The sequence below is a fragment of the Lygodium microphyllum genome, chromosome 3 (assembly GCF_053477565.2).
Source record: "Lygodium microphyllum isolate KBCC chromosome 3, Lygodium_microphyllum_v1.1.10, whole genome shotgun sequence".
Taxonomy (NCBI): domain Eukaryota; kingdom Viridiplantae; phylum Streptophyta; class Polypodiopsida; order Schizaeales; family Lygodiaceae; genus Lygodium; species Lygodium microphyllum.
In genome coordinates, this window is record NC_141137.1 from 124,425,548 (window position 1) to 124,446,338 (window position 20,791).

General features: G+C 46.4%; 1 protein-coding gene across 1 annotated transcript in view; it reads right to left on the reverse strand.

Annotated features, from left to right (window-relative positions):
• The window catches only part of LOC148038851 (synaptotagmin-5-like), a 117,278-nt gene that overhangs the window by 49,134 nt on the left and 47,353 nt on the right, over positions 1 to 20,791 (reverse strand). The window contains exons 4-7 of the mRNA XM_087674742.1: positions 18,876 to 18,996; positions 18,675 to 18,796; positions 15,226 to 15,327; positions 15,044 to 15,118 (exon numbers count right to left, since the gene is read on the reverse strand). Coding sequence (XP_087530868.1) covers positions 15,044 to 15,118; positions 15,226 to 15,327; positions 18,675 to 18,796; positions 18,876 to 18,996 — 420 coding nt within the window. The remainder of the gene's footprint in view (positions 1 to 15,043; positions 15,119 to 15,225; positions 15,328 to 18,674; positions 18,797 to 18,875; positions 18,997 to 20,791) is intronic.

Sequence of the window (20,791 nt, forward strand, 5' to 3'; positions counted from 1 at the left end):
TTCACTGCCTCTTGGATGAGCATAGTCAAAATGCTTTCATAGGCAATAAACGAGGCCTTGGACGAGACCTTCTTTCTCTCCATGGCCTTGAAGCTGGGGACTCTCCTCCTACTGGTGTGCTTCCTAAAGCCAGTGCTTTAGCCGCCTGGTCGATGATTTTGCGCACATAACCATTCCAGTCGACTTCATGCAGGGTGTGAGCCACTACGTTCTCCAGCACAGGCACGCTGATTCGATGCATTAGAGCGTTGTAGCGATGACTGGAGAAGAGCGCATGTACTAGTTTTGCTTGCAATCTGGCTTCCGCATCAGGGATGTCTTGGATCTGATGCCGTCGTTAGTTAGCACGTCCTCCTTTTTCATTTTCAGCATGGCGTACACATCCCTCTTCTGCTTCTTCTCTATCTTTGGCTCCAATCCCAACACCTTCTCCACCAAGGTAAGGGTTAAGCGAACCTGTACCTATTTGGCGTTTTCTCCCCTTCCTACCTTGACGGTGCCGCACTCATTGTCAGGGTCGTAAGACCTGAGGAACTCCACACACTTTGTGTGGTTAGGTTCTTGCGCAAATTTTTCAAGGTACTTGGTGAAGTTACATTGTTCAATGACTTTCTTGGCCGCTTCCTCCTTGGCCACCACACCCTCTACGTTGTGAATGGTTCAGAACTTAAGCTGGTTGTAGGCGCGGCTCTCAAGAGTGATCTTGTATTGCACTCTTTCCTCTTCCGTGAACGGAAGTCGGTGGGCGCGGTCGTGCTGCGACATCTTTTGTTCCTGTCATAATCCCAAGTTTCCATTAGTGCTTCCACATTAACAATTCGCAAGAAAAGTCATAGTTTAAAAAGAAAGACTCTATATGTTTATTGAATGAAAGCATTAAAGTTCCATCCAATGTAGAATCTTCCCTTCCGACTTTAACTTCTTGCCCTTTATTTCAAAGTTCTCTTGACATTTTCCTACCTCGCTCGTTGTTCGCGTGTTTATACGTTTTGCTTGATTTTTATTGGTTTTAATTTGATTCACCTTGATTTTCCTTGGTTTTTAATTTGATTCACCTCACTCCCCTTCCCCTCCCAGCTCGAGAAGAATCCTTCCTAGGATTGAAGGTTTTGGAGGTCGAGAACATTCTGCAATGGGCTAGGAGTTACCGGCATGTAGAAATAGGGGTTGTACTCTAATTGAGCTGCGCGGTCGAGATCAAAAGGTCGAGTGTCCACGTGTGTAATGTAAGTGAGAACATCTGTTAGAAAGTCACCGGAGGCAATGCCGCTAGCAATATGTAGCTCTTCCTCAATCAGTAGGCGATCGAGGTAAGGGTGTCCCTTGATGTGCTCTTCCAGGGAGTGATCGCGAAGAGTGGTTAACACTCTATACGAAGTTGGCGAGACATAAGTGGGGTCGTACTCCGTTGTTTTGATTGTGCGGCGCTGCTCAGCGTTTGTCATGACTCGGCACCCTTCTACTTCCCATTACAACCTAAGAGTGTACCAGTGCCGCAAGAATGGGGATTCAGTCTCAGCAAGTTTGGATAATTCTGCAATTTCTTGGTCGGTAATGGCAGAAGTGGTTCGCTGATCGTATGACGTGATGAGGCGTCGTTTGAGGGCTTGCTCTTTAGAGATCTCGCTGTTGAGCAATACAGCAATGGAGTTTGTTGCCTTTGCGAAGGCGAGTTCAAACGACTCCCAAGAACGAGGCATCATATGAACTTCGGTTACAAAAGGCTCGGGCAACAAGCCTAAGTCCAAGAGGTTGTAGCTCAAAGCTAGCTCTCTGAAGGTGGCATTGAGCCATCTAATGCAATTAGCCACGTCATCCCCTGTATCTTCGGCTAGATCTGAGGCAAATGTCAAAAATGATTTCCGCTCGTAGGAGGGTTTAAGACGTGCTGGTGGTTGGGGTTTGATAGCATTAGAGCCTTTGACAATGGATAGTTGTGGTTGCGGGTGTTTTTGAGGCTACGGTAGGGCTTCCTGGCTTAGGGCTGGGGAAGTAGCAGCTACTTTTGATGGACTGTTGCCTTCAGAGTGGATCATTGTAGTCGGATGGGCTCTAGCGGGTGATGGCTCATGTGACGATATCTGTCGTTTGGGCCGATAGGCTTGTTCGACTCTCTTGGGCATATGTGTGGATGAGCTTAATGGATGTGGGCCTGGGGAGCACTGCGGTTTATGGTTTTGAGGTTCTATGGGGCTGAGGGTAATCAGGCTTGGGGGTAGCATACGAGTGGTGCCCTTCGCTGTGCAAGCTTTAGGAATCCACATCCAGACATCCCCTCATAGTAACCTTACGCGTGCAGGAGGGCTTTAGGAACCCACCTTTGCCTGATTATGCGCCGATTTCTGTAACTGTGCCTTGGTGTCTTAGGGTTAGAGCTTCAGGTCTTATGAGGTTGTGTGTGACGACTCCTAGGCGATGGTTGCGGCTATTTAGGCCTCCATTGGAAACTAGACTGTTGAGCCTTAGCTTTTTCTACCACAAGCAGCGGTTCTTGAGAGGTGGTAGGTGGTGGCCGAGCACTACCCTTCTCCTTAGATTTGGTTGCTAATAGTTCTACTGGTGGCCGTGTGGATTGTTCTATCACGCAGCCCTTGCTGAAAGCTGTATCAATGCGGATGTTGCCTATGGTGGGGTGAATGCGCTGCAACTCATAATCAACGTTGCAACCAGTTTGTTTCTTGAAGGGTCGCCTTAGCAGTGTCTCTGTGCCTGCGGCCTTGGCGTCTAGCAGCATGTAGAAGATTATTGGTACAGTCTCAGACTCGATAGAAATGGTGGCCCTGCACTTGCCGAGAAGTAGTGGTGGTTTGCCAAGTTGGGTCCAATGAAGCTTAATTTGGCGCTAGTGGGTTGTAGTGGTGGTTTGCCAAGTTGGGTCCAATGATCGTGAGTCAAGACATTGAAGTTCGCTACCTCGTCAATTAAGGCATTGAAGACGCATATTCACTTGGCAGTGACCGTAATGTGCAGATATGTAGGCTCCACGGTTTCCTCATCCTCGTCATCGATTTCGGTGATGGTGGCTACTCGTACCTTGACAGGCAGTTCCAACATTGGTGGCTCATGCAAAGGATGCGTGGGAGGATAGTATTTCTTGACACGACTGCCATTGAAGAAGCCTATTCCCTCACCGTCTAGAGTCTCGAGCTCGACGTTTCCCGTTCGGCTGATCGCATGAACTCTGAAAGGTCCAAGACCCCTAAACTTCATTTTTTGCTTATACCCCTTAACTGAGTATAGGAGCACTAAGTCGCCTTGTTCAAAGTCGCGTTGCTTGACATGCTCATCAAAACAGCTCTTGCGTCGTGCCTTCTCACATATGAGTGCATGAGTGGCTAGAAGGCGAGTCTCCGAGAGGCGTTCGAGCTCAACTAGGCGTTGCGTCCATGCCTCCTTTCCTTCCCATCGCTCCTAAAGTGCAATTCGCAGACTAGGCACGAAGAATTCTACGGGGAGAATTGCTTCGGTTCCGTAGGTCAACCTAAAGGGGGTCTGTACGACAGCCATTTTGTAAGCTGTGCGGTAAGCCTACAGGGCTACCATCATCTTTTATTTGTGGATTCTGCCTGGCCGTTTGCTTGAGGGTAGTATAGAGAGGATTTCCGATGAATAATTAGGAAGGTGGATAGGAGATGAGCTATCACTTCATTGATGAAGTGTGTCCCCTGGTCACTCACTATTTCGATGGGGCATCCGAATCGTGAGATCACCTGCTCCCACAAGAACTTGGTAGTCGTTCGAGCATCGTTCTTTCGTGTTGCTCTCGCCTCTCCCACTTTGTTAGGTAGTCTGTGGCCACAATGATGTATTTGACCTGAGAATACTGTACAGCGGGGCTAATGGGTCCTATGAAGTCGATTCCCCATTTTTCGAAGGATTGTCGTGCAATGATTGGGGTCAACTCCATTTGATCCTTGCGAATTGGAACCTTCGTCCGCTGACATTCGTCACAATGCTTAACAAATCGTGCGGCATCACGGAACAGCGTTGGCCACCATAGTTGAGACTACGACACCTTGCGGGCCGTCATGTCTCCACTAAAGTGTCCACCAGCAATTCCACTATGTGCCTTTGAGAGCACGTCGTGCATCTCATATTCGCACACGCATCTGCGCAGCAATCCATCTTGCCCTAAGCGATACAGCTGGCCTGCTACTATCAACTGGTAGGGTTGGATTTTGAGAATAAGACGCCTCAGCCTTGCCTTCTCTATTGGTCGTTTAGGCAGTCCGTGCTCAAGCACTTAGACTATGTCATCTGCCCAATATGGCGTTAGATCGGCCTTGAATAAATCTCTCCCGCTGGAGAGGTTAAAGAGGTGGGCGTCTAGCAATTCATCAGTAATGCCTTCTCGAGCGGATTCTCTTATGGGGATGCGTGACATATGATCAACCATGTAGTGTTGTTTTCCCTTCCGTACAACCACGGAGAAGTCAAACTCCAAAAGCAGAAGGAGCCACCGGGCTATGCGTCCTATAGCGCAAGGTTTATTCACTAGGTATAGCAAGGCTTAATGGTTCACAAAGAAGGTAAAGGGTGTAGCCAATAGATAATGCTGGAACTTCTTTACAGCGAACACCATGGCCAAGCCCTCTCTTTCTGTCGTCGAGTAGTTCATTTCCGTCTCCGTGAGTTGTCTGCTAGCAAAGCTCACTGAATAGTCTAGGTTGTGCTCGCCAGGTTGGCACAATACTGCCCCCACAGCAAATTTAGAAGCATCGATATGCACGTGGAAGGTTATGGTCCAATCCGGGGCTCGTAGAATTGTTGTTGTGGTGAGAGCCTTCTTCAACTCTTCATATGCTCGTTGGCATGCTTCAATCCATTCAAAGACAATCAGCAGCTTGTATAAAGGTCTGGCTATCAATGTGAAATTCAACACAAACCGCCAATAGTATCCCAAATGGCCTAAGAAGCATTGAACTCCCTTATAGTTGGTTGGGGGTGAAAGGTCGACAATAACCCTGACTTTCGAGAAGTCAGTGGCAATGCCGTTCTTTGACACCACGTGGCCGAGGATGCATCCATGCTTCACCCAAAACTGGCCTTTCAAGGGGTTCAAGGAGAGACGATATAGGTGACACTGCTCAAAGACTTCTTGGAGTTTGTTTAAGTGTTCCATCCAGGTCGAGTGAACACAGAGGTCATCGACAAAGACTTCCAACTCCTTGCAAAGCATGTCTTTAAATATGGTGCACATGAGACGTTGGAAGGTGGCAGGGGCATTAGTCAACCCGAAAGGCATGACTATGTAAGCAAAGACGCCCCACTCGGTGGCGAAGGCAGTCTTATGCCTGTCAGCAGGATGCACTTACACCTGATTGTATCCTAAGAAGCCATCGAGAAAATTGTAGGCCTCCTTGCCCGCCACTCTTTCAAGCATGTGCTCGGTACATGGCAATGGATAATTGTCCCTTTTAGTAGTAGCGTTCACCTTCTTGTAATTGACGCACACTCTAATTTTTTTGTTTTTCTTCATCACGATGACTATGGGTGATACCCAGTCCGTGTGCTCAATTTCGTAAATAAATCCTGCTCTCATCAACTTATCAATCTCTTCCTTGATAGCATGAGCGTGCTTTGGATTCATTGGGTACGGTCGCTGCTTCACCGGCGCTGCATCTGGTGTCATGGGTATATTATGAGTCACTACACTCAGGTCTATCCCTTTAAGCTCTTCCAGGGACCATGCGAATACATCTACGTACTCTCGCAAGAGAGCGACAAGACTCGTTTCTTCTTCCTCAGTCAATTCATTGGCAATGAAGGCTGGTCGGGGTGTCTCCCCTTCCTGGGCTAAGTTCACCTCCTTGACCCTGGCTGGTCCCTCGATTGGTTCGCTCGTTTGTCCTTGCCGTTTGGCACCCAACAAGATCACTACCCTATCTTCTTTCTTGAATTTCGTAAATCATTTAGGGAGGTCCCGTGGTTTTCGTTGTTCGTCTGTTCATGTATCCCTGGGTTGGTTCGCCCTTCCCTGCTTCAATCGTCTGCGCCTCAAGTGGACGGCTAGATCCCCGTTGGTGCGTCGGGTCTTGGGCGGCCTAGGTATTTCTGGGTCGCTATCCGAGCTTACCTCCGACTCGGAGTCGAACTCGCCGTCTTCGCTAAAAGAGGGGATCTCCCCTGGTGGTCGCAGTTCAAATGGTGATTCTGCCCTTAGCACCGGTGTCGCTCCTGGTTGAGCTAGGCCTGCTTGCTCAAGGTCTATGGCTCCTAGTGTTCTAACCAAGCACAATCACAATCCATGCGCATGATTCCTCGCTCTATTGTGTAGACACTTCTCTTTTGTGGATTGGAGTCTGCCCGTATTTGTGCTTGTCTGTTAAGTATTCCAGAGCTTCCTGGAGTTCTCTCTTGTTGCTTGGCACTTGGAAGGTGACGGGCTTAGGTCTCCCAAGAAGGGTTCCTTCCATCATGCAAACTAGTACAAAGGGCGTGCAGTCAGTCGTGCCCATCATCTTGGTGGCTTGCTCATACGCCTCTTGATCCGAGAACGGCAGTTCGACTATAGCAAGGACATGCATCCAATCCCGCTCATCCTCTGGGCATGGGATATACTTGGTCAAGGACCCATAAAACTTCTTGACTTGAGCGTCACCCTTGAGCATCACGGACATGGCATCCAAGTTGACTAGTGAGGTCTTCCAAGTGTCCATCTCTACCCTCACAGCTTCCATCCTGTTGCCTAAGAATATCAAGCCATTACCCCAATCTTCAATAACTCTGACATTGCGCATCCAAGGTCAGCCTAACAAGATATCATAGTCCACCCCCTTCATGACTATAAAGTCGACAAAGAACTAGACACCTGCGATTTTCACTGGCCAGTTTTTAAGTACCCCGAATGGCTTCACTCTCATGCCGTTTGCTAATGTGACATTAAACCGAGCGGTCTCAACAGGTGGGTTTCCCCAGGTCTGTAGTGTTGCGTGGCTCAGCACACTAACCCCGACTCCCGTGTCTACGATCCCCTTTCTCGTTGTGTCGCCTAAGGCTAGGACTGGTAACACTGCATGCATCTCGGTGCCTTCCCAGAAAGCATTAATGTGCAAGGATTTTGGCACAAAGTGCAGCATTAGACTCGGTATTTGTGTTTCTGTGTCCTGATCATGCAGATCCGCAACTTGTTCTCGTGACCCCTCAACCCACTGCTTGAGATCTTGCCATAGGGTGGGATGCTGCTTAAGCAGGTCTCCCAGGCTTAACGTCACAGAGGTGGTCACTAGCGTGGTAAGGAGGCTGTCGACTGCTAGACCCTCTCTTACACTGGATTGTCCTGGCCAACGGCCGTGACTGATTTGAGAGCCTGCAACATCAAGGCTTGGCCTAAGGGGTACTGCCTGCGGTGCGGTTGCATCTCTTGACTTTGGTCGAGGGGGTGAGACCGTCGTGTTCATGCTGGTGAGATCATCGATCTCGTCCTCTAGGATGGGCTCGGCATCCCTTAAGTGCTCTTGGGCCACTTTCACCCAGTCCTTCACTTTCTCTATGGCCTCGAGTTGGCGCTTCGGATGCGAGTACTCCCCTACCTTAGCACTTCCCTTTTCGGCCGTCTTGGGGGCTGAAGTTTCTACCTCTATGTCCGTGACCTTCTTTCCAACAGGCAGAGTTGTAGCACTCTCAATTTTCAGTGCGATCTTAGCCTCTGACCTCTTCTTCCTTCGCCTGCGGCTCTTCTTCCCTATCGAGGCTGCATCGAGGTTGCTGGGTCCCGGTAGTGATATGCCAGCCTGCTTTGTCTGGGCACGGGTCATGATCCTGCATAGGCATTCTTTACAACTAAATCTTCTAATCTTTTCTTCATTCCACCATTGCCAAAATTTGGCTCCAATGGAAGACCAGTTTCAGCTGCATGGATTTTTCCATCTTTCCAAAAGATGAGCTTCTATGCTTCAGCCTCACGGAAGGCAGAACACTCCCTCTTGTCATGTTGTTGGCTGTCGCACCAAATACAGCGCCTCTTAAAGCCTCCTCTCATAGGTCTTTGAGTTGATGATCGTCCTCGTTCTTCAACTTTGACATCCACCTTCTCTACTTTTGAACTAATTTCTGTAAGATTCAAATGAAGGTCACGCATGCTTTTAATAAGTTCATCCATGATATCATTTTTAGAAGCAACAGAAGAAGAAAAAGTTGGTTGATTAGTCAAAGGAATAGGGGATTTTGAAGGTGGAACAAGCTCCGAACAAGCTCCATCAATGGAGTTGTTGAAGTGGATGGGTGTGGCCTCCCCATCAAGGTTCTCGACACCAAACAGCCCCAATGGAACAGATACTACGTTGGCTGAACTTACAGAAGGTTTCTGCTTTGGGCAATCGACGAAGAGATGGGTGATTCCACACTCAACGCACCTTAGGTCAGTTTTTCCTCTGTTATGCTGCTCTCTCTTGGGGCAACGTGATAAGACATGACCCGAGTGACCACAAGTCCAACAGATGATTGGATCCTGCGTCTGCCCTCCTAGGCCTCTACCTCGTCCTCTCCCCAATGCCATCATTGGTACTGGTCGATAGTCCATAAGGACCGCGTTGCCCTCATCGTCGTGAGAGACATAAGGGTATAAGTAAGTCTCTTCCTCATTTGCCTCTTCCATGTAGTGGACTGGAGCATCACTCGGTGGATGGGTCACATAGGGACCACGCGGTCTAGGTATACCCGTAGGATTTATGTCCATCCTAGGGACAGCCGGCTTAATGTCGTTAGGCGCAGGAAGGGCCAATGAGGCTCCCCTTCCGAAAAGTGGCTGCGGCCTATTCGCTAGGTAAGGCTAACCGTATGGTTCAGAGTACGGAAGTCTCCTGGGCAATCTGCAATGCACAATGTTGTGACCGAACCTGCCGCAATTAGCGCAAGGTCTCGACCGAGGGTCTTTACACTCGGCCGGCAAATGGTTTCCGCCACTGTACACACATTGGACGTGTGGCTGCGTTGGTCGTCTCCACAGGTCTTACAGCTTGACTATCTCCATCTTGACATCAGCCAAGTCTTGGTTCGTCTCGGTGGCCTTTCCCTTATCTTGGGATGATGGGGTTGGTCGCTCACTAGAGGCTGATGCTCCTTCTGAACTTCGCAAGATAGCTTCTTCTGAGTTGGAGCTCTTGGAGCTCCTCTCTTTCAGTTGATCATCAACTCTGATAGCTTCCTCAAAAACCCTAGCTAGCGCATCTCGCTGCAAGCTCGAGTTGGCTGCCAAAGCCTTATACAGTTCCTCGTTTCAAATTCCGCCAATGAACACAGTTGAAACTACTCTTTCAGTCGGTCGTTCGCCTGTAGGGATTCTCTTGAAGAGGCTCCTCACGTGGGTTACATAATCGCGAATGTCCTCCTCTTTCTGCTTGACATTCATCAATCGTACTAGTAGATTGTCGAAGTATCCAAGCTCGACAAATCTCTTAATGAAAAGATTCTTGAGGCTATTGAAATTTGCTCGCTCTGTGGCATCTAAGCTTGTATACCAAGTCTTGTCCTTGTCACCTAAGCAGAGCCCAAACGCCTGAGAGCGTTGAGTCAAGTCGCTGAGGCCGTTGGCTTCGCAAACTTGCTCGAACTGCTCTACAAAGTTGTACGGGTCGTCATGGGGTTGGTACTTGTCGAGCTGCTTTGCGACTATTGGGATTTTAGACTGGCTCTTAGATTCTTGGGTTGCTCCTAACCCTGCCAGTAGTGAGATCGCCAATGCTGCAACACTTTGCTCTATTGCGGTGTTGTCTAACAATCGCTTCATAAGAAGCTCGCTCAGCGTTAAGTCTCCTTCTAGGACTCTCTCGTGATCCGTTCGGTTTCTGCTGGCTAAGTTCAACACTCGCTGCACCTCACGCAACTCCGTGCTTTGCCTTTGACTCCTGGCCTGCTGGTCTCTATTGTATGCGGCTATGCTTTGCAACGCCTTGTGGGCTAGCTTTCTCTCTTCTTCTAAGTCTGCAATGATAGCATCTACTGTCCAACCGCGGTGCTCATACCAGGCGCGCGCAACGCAGATACTGACCAGTTGCTGAATAGCCTCTGGGAAGACGCCTAAGTCGAGTTCCTCGTTAGACCTGCGGTCTGAGCTTTCCTCTGCCATAGTCGAGTTCTCGTGCTCCGCTAAGCTATCAATCTGGTTAAGTAGGTTTGTCAAATCCACTTTGTTTGCACTGCTTGCTTGGTCCTACTTCGCGTGCTGATGGTTTGTCTTTGTCTGTAGGTTCTCTCCTATTCATGGGTTCCTTAAGTGGCTTATCTGAGTGAGTTCCTTGACTTATTAAATACAGTCCTCAATTTATCTCCACTCAATGAGTGTGTTCTTTCTAGTGCACTTGTGCTCAATCGGGCTTTCCGTTTTCCTTAAGTGCACTTTAAGTGCGGAAATTCAAGGTGAGTGCGGCAAACAGCCTCTAAGCATCTTACGCACCCTCGCTTCATTTTGGGCCTGATAGGCTTAGCCGATCAATTCTCTGGCCGTCTAGACGGGATTTAGGGCTTTTTGGTTACGTGGCCTTGCCGTTTTTAGATCCAATCAGGTCAAATTTCTGAGAAATTGAGGCAAATACACACTCGGCCCAAATGGTCCGAATTGCAGGGGCCGAGTGGGTGACTCGGACGACGGGCCGAATCGCACTAGTCCGAGTACAAAAAGTTTTTCGCGGGCCGAGGTCTGAGTAGCGTGACTCGAACGAGCCGAGTCAAATGTTGGACTGAGGGCCGAGTCCGGTCCTGGGCCGAGGGCCGAACTGGTGAATGGGGCCGAGTGGACTTCGGGCCAAGTGTTGAGTTGGTCAAAAGGCCGAGTGCCGCCACTCGGACGAGCCAAGTGGACAAAGGGCCGAGAGTTGATTAGGGTTTCCGCGTCGAGGTCCGAATGGCAGGGTCCGAAGGCCGAGTCTAGGACTCAGCCTAACAAAGGCCGCTCGGATGGGCCGAACGCGGCGCGACGAATGCCGCACGATGACGATTTTGATCAAATCTCACAAGTCAGGCAATCATTCCAAGCACAAACTTCCAAATCCCAACTAAGGCACCAAGGGAAGTGATTGGTATACCTGGGGTGAGCGGTAGACTCTCCAATGACGAGATCGAATCGAATCTTTGCAGGGGCTCTCTCTCTCTCTCTCTCTCTCTCTCTCTCTCTCTCTCTCTCTCTCTCTCTCTCTCTCTCTATGCAATGGTTGCAAATAAGCTCTCCCTTAGCCTCTTGGCTCTTAAACCCCCTCTCGGGTAAGACTTTGACACTCCCAATCACTCACTTACTGACATTAAGTATCCGAAGCAAGCTTTTTGCCATTTTTTGCATGATTTATACCCTGTTTTGCCCTATTTTGCAACAATAAACCCTACCCTTTCCCGGTTCGATTTTCTAATCCTATCCTACACTAAATACAACAAGAATCGAAAGCAACAAACTGAAATGATTTCTCCCTATTTTCCAATCATCAAGCAAACAACCCACCCAAAATACTTACTTGTTTCGAAGATTAAAACACCCAACCTTCCTACCTATCTCAAGCTCCGTTTTGGGGATGAATCCCTTACTTTGATGCTCGATATGGGGCGCGCAAGCGCTCAAGCTTGAATCCGTTGTTCCCGGTAACGGAACCAAAATGTGGGAGCTTTCGCTCAAACGCCAAGACCCACGGATTGCTTATTGCTTCAAGCATTCCAAGCGAGCTCTAAAGGCTACCTCTCACATAGCCGACGCACCGTCGATCCTACGAGTGTAGTGAGCTTACCTTGATGCCGAAATGAGTTGCCTTCTCTCTCGCACACACCGGTAGCTCCACGATCCTAGATGCTAGCTCAAGCATCCTCAAGCCTCCTCCATCTCCAAGCTCCATCCACCATGGCCACGCACGCAAGAGAAGGGAAGACAAGAGAAGAGAAGAGAATAAGAGAAGAGGAGATGGTGAAGAGCTTCACCCTCTTGATCCCTCACTCTCACACACTCACTCCCTCACACTCTCACACTCCCTCTCAAGAGCACACACAAGTAAGAAGAGGAGAAGAAGAGAAGAGCTCTTGTAAGCTACACACCAAAGAATGAGCTTCCATTCACTTTTTAAACTTTATATATACAAACCCTAAAACCCCATGGGCGCCCATCCCTTTTTACATGACCGGCCATTGTGACAATGTCCCTTTTTCTAATTCCCTCTTCTTGCTTCATGCCCTAAGCCTATACCTGTCTATTCTTTTACAAGTGACACAGGAGGGAGCCTGGCGCTCTTTTACAAGAGTTTTTGAAGTTTTTGAGGTGCCTTTTATTTAAAATTACGCTTTAGGCCCCACCCTAGCTTTAGAGACCGCCTGCGTGTCTTTGCTTCTTTTCCATCTTCTTCCCACTTTTTCATTCATTCTTCCACCTTCTCGTCTTGGGCATTCTTCCGCCTTCTCGGCTTGGGGTTAACAAGGAGCATCCTGGACAATGTATTCACCTTCTTTGAGGCGACAGAGTGGGGCCCAGTACAGTGGGCAGAGACTGGCCGTACTACTCTTGGATTTTGAGAAAGCCTATGACAGGGTGGACTGGGTTTTCCTAGAGGACACCATGGTGAGGTTGGGTTTCCCCCAGGCTTGGATTTCTGGGATCTCCGCACTTTACGGATCGGCCACCAACAGGGTTCTCATAGGAGGGAGGCGAGGGGAGGAGTTTCGGCTGGAGAGATCGGTCTGACAGGGCTGCCTCCTCGCCCCGTACTTGCTCCTTCTCTTTGTAGAGGCGATGTCTCACTTCCTCAGGTCACGTGTAAGCGGTTTACATGGCCTTCGACTTCCAATAAGAGAGGAGACCGAGTTGTTAGACTCAGAGTATACAAATGATACAGCGCTCTACATAGAGGACGACGAGTTGATACTGGAGAGAGTAAGGTTGGCTCTTGAAGTGTTCTGTTCTGCAGCGGGAGTAAAAATCAACTAGCGAAAGTCGGTTGGTTTCCTCACAGATCCGGACTCTAGCACAGAGTGGGGCGTCCACCTGGGATTTAGATGGGTGAGCAGAGGACAAACCGTCCGGTACCTAGGGTTCCAGGTGGGACTCGACATCACTCCCGCCCATCAGTTCCTTCCAGTCCTCGATTCTATTCGGAGGAAGCTAACCTACTGGAGCACAGCTCGCCTCTCACTAGCAAGCCGAGCCTTGGTGGTTAACCATGTCCTCCTAGCAATGGCCTGGTACATGGCCTCGTGTTGGTGCTTCACATCCTGCATAGTGCAACTTCACCACCTTGTGCGGAACTTCCTTTGGTTCGGGTCAGACGGCTCCAAGGATTCCAGGGCCAAGGTGGCGTGGGCGACCATCATATGGCATCGGTCAGAGGGAGGGCTTGGGATCATAGACCCAAAGTATCACAGTATGGCCCTCTTGGACAAGCTAGTTGTCCGCGGCCTCACACCAGGAGGGCAGACCTGGAAGGTCCTATTGCACAAGGGTCTTCAGGATTGTAGACCGAGGCTCAGCAGTGAGTGGAGGTCGTCCCTAAGATGGATCTTCACGTCAATCCCCCTAGATCACTCCCCCCCAGATCACCTTTCCTACGCAACTTGCTCCACATGTGGTAGGGCCTCCATAAGGCACTAATCCAGAGCCCCCCAAACTACCAGGAAGAGATAGACGGTCGGCCAGTGATCTAGAACCCCCAGGTCAGAGATCGGGAAGGGACACAAATTGGCGACCACCCCCACGTCCAATGGGCTGGTTGGGAGGCCGGCCCAGCTCATACCTTCAGGACATGACAAGAGGTGTACAGGATGGTGGACAAGGAGGTGCTGCAGCGAGTATCAGACTGCCAGAGAGGAGTGGAGCTGAGGAGAAGGGAGATAGACGCAGCAATACCTCAGGAGTGGCTTGCTCCCCCGATACGAGAGCTGATAGAGTCATACAACATCAGACATCATTTTGTTAGATGACATATCTTCATCTCTCTCTCTCTCTCTCTCTCTCCCCCCAGGTCCCCCATCCTACCCCTCCCTACAAACAACCCCAGCCCCCACGTGATCACTAACTCTCTCTTCAATGAGGACACCTACCACATTGGCCCTAATCCATCGTGGCAGACTCTCTTCATACACTAAATCTTACATCTTTCAACACCATAAACAATAACTGTTAAATAAATTAATATTAACAGTATTGTTAACATTTGCATTAATAACAATGTTAACATTAAAATAAACAATACTGAGGCCTTACATCTGATCAGCCTAGAAATCATGGATACAAGATGCTTCTAGATCGATCTCCGTATGTCACCATAAGTATGGCCAGATCCACTATGGTAGTTAAGACTAGAGCCCCATATTTGCACTCCAATACGAAAGCCGATATGTCATCTAACAAAACGATGTCTCACAGTAGCCTTCCACAATTCTTCTTGGCGTACTTCTCGCTATCTAGCAATGGTCTCTCAAAGATCACGCTTGTTTTTGACATGGTTAGAGGCATCTCAAACATGAACGTGCTATTTTTTGATTATTTGGGCTAAAGGGTATGACCTTTATTATTAATCACTCTTCTAAAGTTCATACTTGGCAGTCCATTAACGTACTTGTCCACTTAAGTGCCTCTTCAATTCCAACTTGATTCCTTCTCCCACATGAGGAGAGGTAGATGTGATGCACATTCTTTGCTGTCATCATCATGCGCAAGAGCTTATTCATCGGGTTTCTTCTTCCTTCAAGTTCAATTTTCCTTCCTTTGTGTTTGGTAAGTGGCCTTTTTGGATCTTTCCCAGTCAGATTGAGGCCTTTCACTACTTTCTTTTTTTGCCCTTGACTCTGTAGACTCTTTTTAACCTTCACAATTTGGCCACCTTTGAGACTACCATTCTAATGGTTAACTTTCTTTGAAAGATCCTTGCAACTATCCAATCTGACAGCCTTGTCACTCAAGGATTGAAAAGACCTCAGTATTTAGTTAGATAAGGTTTTCAAAACCTCAAAGTACATGCCCCAAAAAGAAGTTCAAAAGCTGGAGCAGTTAAAACACAATCTGAACAAACACTCTAACATGGCTCATGCATGTTCAGAAATCAATGGACATGTTTCCCCACAAAATAAATATTTTACTTACCTCAATTACTCCATCCAAGCCTGGAAACGCTGTAACATCACCGCCAACGACCTTCAATTTGAAGTCGAACTTTTTCTGTGCATAGAAGTGATATTGAGATTTGGTGAGATCGGCTAAGCTACAGTACCAAAAGTAGCACAACAGAAAACATCAACAACAACAGATCTTCAAGGTGGCCTTACAATATCTTGGAGGGAGTACACTAAAGCTCCAAAACCAGGCATCTCACTCACTAATGGCTTGAAGATCAGCCGGAATATGCCAGTAAATGCAGCATCCTTCACCTGTCAAAGTATAAACTTTCTGCAATGCATACTGCTGTTTTACCACAACACCACCCCCCATCCTCGGGGGGACCCTTCCCCCCCTGTTTTTCCCCACAAAAAAACAAAAGAGAACAATACAAAAACAGTAAAGAAGGAAATTTGAAAAAGGAACTCTTATAGCAATAACATAACAAGCATGCATTACTTTCAATCCATAGTCACAACCAAAACAAAAACATTCCTATTAGACTCATCAAATGAAATGACTAATAATGCAAAATTAACACAACCTTTGGGTAGTTTGCAAAAAGAAGATTGCTTCAAGGTTTTTGGTGAAACAGTGAGCCAATAGTGCTATACACACAGAATACTGAAATTAAAGCATGGCCTGCCTGCCAACCCTGTTTGTGTGGACAGGTGCTTCCTGCACCATCCCATCAGCCTTTCTCAGCCCACCCCAAACAGCTACTCCTCGTCTCTTCCTCTTAGCCTGCACAACAGATTTTGTGTTCCGGCAGCCTTCCCGTCTTCTTTCCTTGGCTTCTCACCTCCCTGTCCTGCACAGCAGGGGCTACAGGTGCCCACATGCTATTCTCATTTCTGCTGCCTATTCCTTCTTGTCACTTCCCTTCTCCCCACCTTGCCCCCATATGGGTTTTCCCACACAAATACACATACAGCCATGAATATAGAATAGAACTCTTGTTGGTTGCCTCTATTTAACCATACATGGCCCTAAAGATTATCATATTTTTAAGCAACAGCATAAGTGAAAGTTTATCCTACTTAAGTATTTTTTAAATAGGCTCCAATAAATCAACAAGTTCTACTTGACACTTGTCTAGCCCATATCCTTTACGGGCCCTAATGTGCCACGGACTACCATCCCATACAAGGGGACAAAGCTGGGGGAGACTGCAGGCTCACTGGTACAAATACATGTTCTTGTAGGTAGTATTGTTCTCTACAACCACAAGAATTGTTCTCTACACACTTGGGCAATCGTTTGCCTGCTTGGATGCTTGTTGGGCTGGGAATATCCGTTACAACTTCAGTTCACTTTATCCTTTCATGTCAGCTAAATGACTCATTGATATATGGGTGCATGACAAGCTGAAGAAAGATTTGTAACAAGAACAGAAATTGTTTGTCATGCACTTGAGCAACTTGGGCTTCCACTAACTGCAAAGGTGACTGCTTCAAAATTCATATCCTTGCAAGTGCTGAGATGTTATTTCCAGATGGAAAATAATGTCAAACATAACCATTTTAAGAAAGCAAACACTTCCTACTAAATCTTAAACAAACATTTAGAATGACCTTAAATAACAGTTTAGAATTACATGGTTATGCAACTTTTGCTAATATAGTAGCCATGGAAATTCCAAGCGTATGTTCAATACTATGAACAAGGCTTTTACCGCCACTAGCATTTATGGGGTTCAGTGGGGTTTGCTGAGAAAGCACAATGTACAAACGCAACTAACAAATGAACTCAGACAAGAATGCAAATGAAGAAGCAGGAAAATGAATGATGAATGTTGAACGGAAATCAAATGAACAATCTGAGTATGCGAGGGATGCAATAATGGATAATCAAGGAGTGGAGGGTTGTCCCAACAGCCGCTCTCTCATGGAAGTGGGCTGAGGAGTGAAAGAGGAGTGAGGAGTGTGACATATTCCAATGGATCCTATGTGCAGCACACCACCAATGCTGAAGATGAGGAAAAGAATTCAGGCAGTTGCAAAGGCAGTAGGAGAGCTGGAATGCAGCAGCTTCTCATCGAAAAAGGTTACTGAAATAGAGGAGATGCCAGGCAGCAGCAACATGCAGCTCCATCAGCTGTTGTAATTATTCCAGTTGCAGTTGTAGCAAGGCACAAGGATAAAATGCAAGTGATAGACTGTAGTGTACACACAAGATGCTATTGCAGTATGGCACCAGGGTAAAACACAGCAGTTGTGACCGCAAACTCAAGGCTGGGACCTCCAGGCAGCAGGGAATGATGTTACCTCAGCTGGATAATGACATGAACAGCACAGCAGGTCACCAGGGCAGGAGGATGTGTCACTGAGAGGTAAAGGGCAGTGCTGATGTAGGCTGGCAGCATCCTGTGATGATGGCAATGAGTGATGGAGATAAAAGCTGGATGCTAACTCGTGAGAAGCGAAATAATGGGATGAATGTGGCAATTCCCATGATTCCCATTTATAGAACTTTCTAAGCCAGTTGTCCTCTGAGTCTTAGAATTCATGTTAGTTTGCTAATTTGCAAATTGTACAAAAGCTGAAGGATTTCAGCTGATAAAATTAGTCTAAGTTTGAGGCTAAGTCTAAATAGCTTAACACATTCCTCTACAGGAGAAAAAGCAAGCTTCACGCCCCAACCCAAAAAGTCCCACCCCAAAGAGACCAAGGCATCAGACCATGGATGCCATAACACATTGCACAGGGGCTATCTACTTTTGACTCGCCCAAGAGGTCCACCCTGGTGAAACCACAACACCAGATCAAGGATGCTACAAAGGACTAGCCAAGGGCTTGTAATGATCACAAACGCAATGAAACACTCCATTGGGAAAAGAGGATTTTTTTTTTTCTTTTGTTTGTTTGTATTGCTGATTAGTCCATACAAAAGTGAAAACACAGTACAAGACCACCATCAAAGGGGTCAACAATGAAGATATAATAGGGCAAAAGTTAAATGCCACAAGAAGTAGGGGAGTTGCTTGGTACCGTGGGGTGAGCAAAGAAGCCTACAATTCTCCGCTCAATGAGGTAAAAGGGAAACATGCTACACAAATGCAAGGATGTTCACTTGGAAAGATGACCATAAATGCAAGTTTTCATAATGCAAGTATCCAAATCACAAAAAGAGCCCATATTGGCTCTATGGCTAGGAGGCGAGTCTGATGTCCATTCTCTTATGTTTAATCTACCTGAGTAAGGCTTATGTTGTGTCACACATTCCTCAACACGGTAATCAACCTCCAAAGTCAGCTCTATGAGAGTGTCATCGAATAGTCAAAAGTTCATCTATATAACCCCAAATATGGTGTATGCTGGTTAGTACACAAGGTCTTATTTAAGTAAACATAGATGACTACCAGTATTTCTCAACTAATTGCCAGTATTCATGTTAAGTCCTATACAAAAGTTAACAATTTCCAAAAATCCCTCCAGTCAACAGAACCTTAGTAGCTGACTCGAAATCTGGATAATTTTGCCATCTCTCACAAATGGGAACAAGTTCTAGTCCAAGTATCTACCCTTAACATAGAAGGATGCTCTCTATAAAACCAAGCAACGCACATTTGTGAACTTGTGCCCCACCTTGAAAATTCTCAAAACCAATTCAAAATTACCTGCACTGGCAAATTAAGGCCAGGTACTGGATGAACAGCTAATATTATACTAGGATTGCCATCCCACTGGATTTCAATATCCATCACTACTTCACCCTTTCCACATTCTGGCAGACGTAGCCCTGCCAACACAACTAAAGTTCATATTTTTCCTCTACATAACAACCCATAATTGCAGGTGATAATAGGATAGATACAAACCAGTAAACTGAGGAGCTACAGTCCCAAGAGTAAACTTCTGAAACCTTAATGAATAAAAAGCACTTGGTTTGTACATCTCCAAATAAGGTTCCAAAATGGACTGCAACAGCAAGGATGCTGCCTGCGGCATAATCCAGACTTGAAATTTTAGAGTTAAAAGGCAAGCATCTCTCTACTTTGTTCTTAAACAATACTCACAGCAATATCATAATTGCAGTTTACTTTCATGCTATTTAACATCTGTTCCAAAACCAGACTTGTGTAGATCACATTATAACTACAATAGAGGAAGTAAAATTTTGGTGAGAAATATCATAGCTGCTAGATTTAGTAAAAGGAAGAATGTAGCAAAGTGAAGAAATGCAAATACATTTCGAATCAAAATGTGTCTTATGAAACATACAAATCTTTATTGCTTATTTTGGAAGGAGAAGACATGTTTTGCTTTAGTTCACTAAGAAACAATCCTATCTAGTAACCAGATCTGCCTACTAGAAGTAAAGTTGTCATTGTGTGACCTGCTGCAGCAATTGACATGATTGGAACAGGAGATTGTGCACTCTATTTTACTGATATTCATCTGCAAGAGATTCCATACAGTACCTTTCAAACAGATTGACAATGCAGCTTACAAGTTCATTCTCTTTTAAGTTTTCTTTGATATATTATTACGTTCTGCACACACTCTCTTCTTTACTCAGGTTCTATCTCAAGCACTTCAGACAGTGTGGACTATCAAGAATCACATTCTATGCACATGCCAGCCTAGAGACCCCTAGTGGAAGCTTCCTTTTTTTCATGATTGCCACATCTCCTCAACTGATGTGTGATGAGGCCCCTCCATTACCAGATGCTTCTGGGAAGCCCCATGAAATTCCACACACACAGAGTGTGCAGCCATAATAACTCAAAGACACTGATGAAAATACCTCAATATATCCTTTTCATCAGTGTTTTTGAGCTTTTATGACTGCACTCTAATCCTCACATGAAAATAATAACTTGAAAACACTAATTAAACAGATCATAGTAAGTTTATCAAATCCTGGAGTGATAAGACGGTCAGAGAGAGTGATGCAGATATCTGAGTAGGTGTAACCATCAGATATAGTAGCCTTAAAAGTAGCCAATTGGCAGCTCAACATGATTCAGCTGGCAGATATTCTCCCTTGACAGGACTTGCTTTCTTGCCACCTGCAGTTTCTTCAGCTCCTGTGTCAGTCATATAGACCTTTGTACTTTTGGTCATACGCTATCTTTGTACTCTTGGTCATGCTGTCCTTTTGAGATTATGTTTTGGTAATTAATACAATTACCCTTTACAGAAAAAAAATTTGTCAATTGTGAAGGCTCCAAAGAATCTAGAAGCACACCCAACATATGCTTTTAATCTCACAAGAGGAGATTCAAAACATCACTTCAACTTGCCAAAGCCAAAAGAAGGGAAACCGGGTCTGAGAGATGATTACACCTAATATAACAGCTTCTACATACAAGAACAACTCCTAAAAATGAGAGTAATTCTCATCCAAACCACACATGTATGATATGTAGCAGGAGCAATCCTTCTCTTGCCAGGCATCGAACCCAAGGCCTAAGGAAATAATGAGAAGCATACATTGCCACAAGAAAAGCCTCTCCTTAAGCGGAAACATACTGGTTGAGATTTTTGAGATTATTGTTTGTGCTTTAGAAGGGGATTCAACGGATGCCAAAGCGAATCAATATGATCATCTAATACAAAGCACGAACAGATAAAAGTTATTGGTTGTCATGTCAAGAAAAAAGAAATTCATTACATTGTGCGAAATGCTCCAATAAGTTATCTATTTTCACTGTTCACAGGAGAAACCAGCTAAAACTATTCAACCATACTCAAAATCAACCTCCACAAAGGCATACGGTGATTTCTCAAC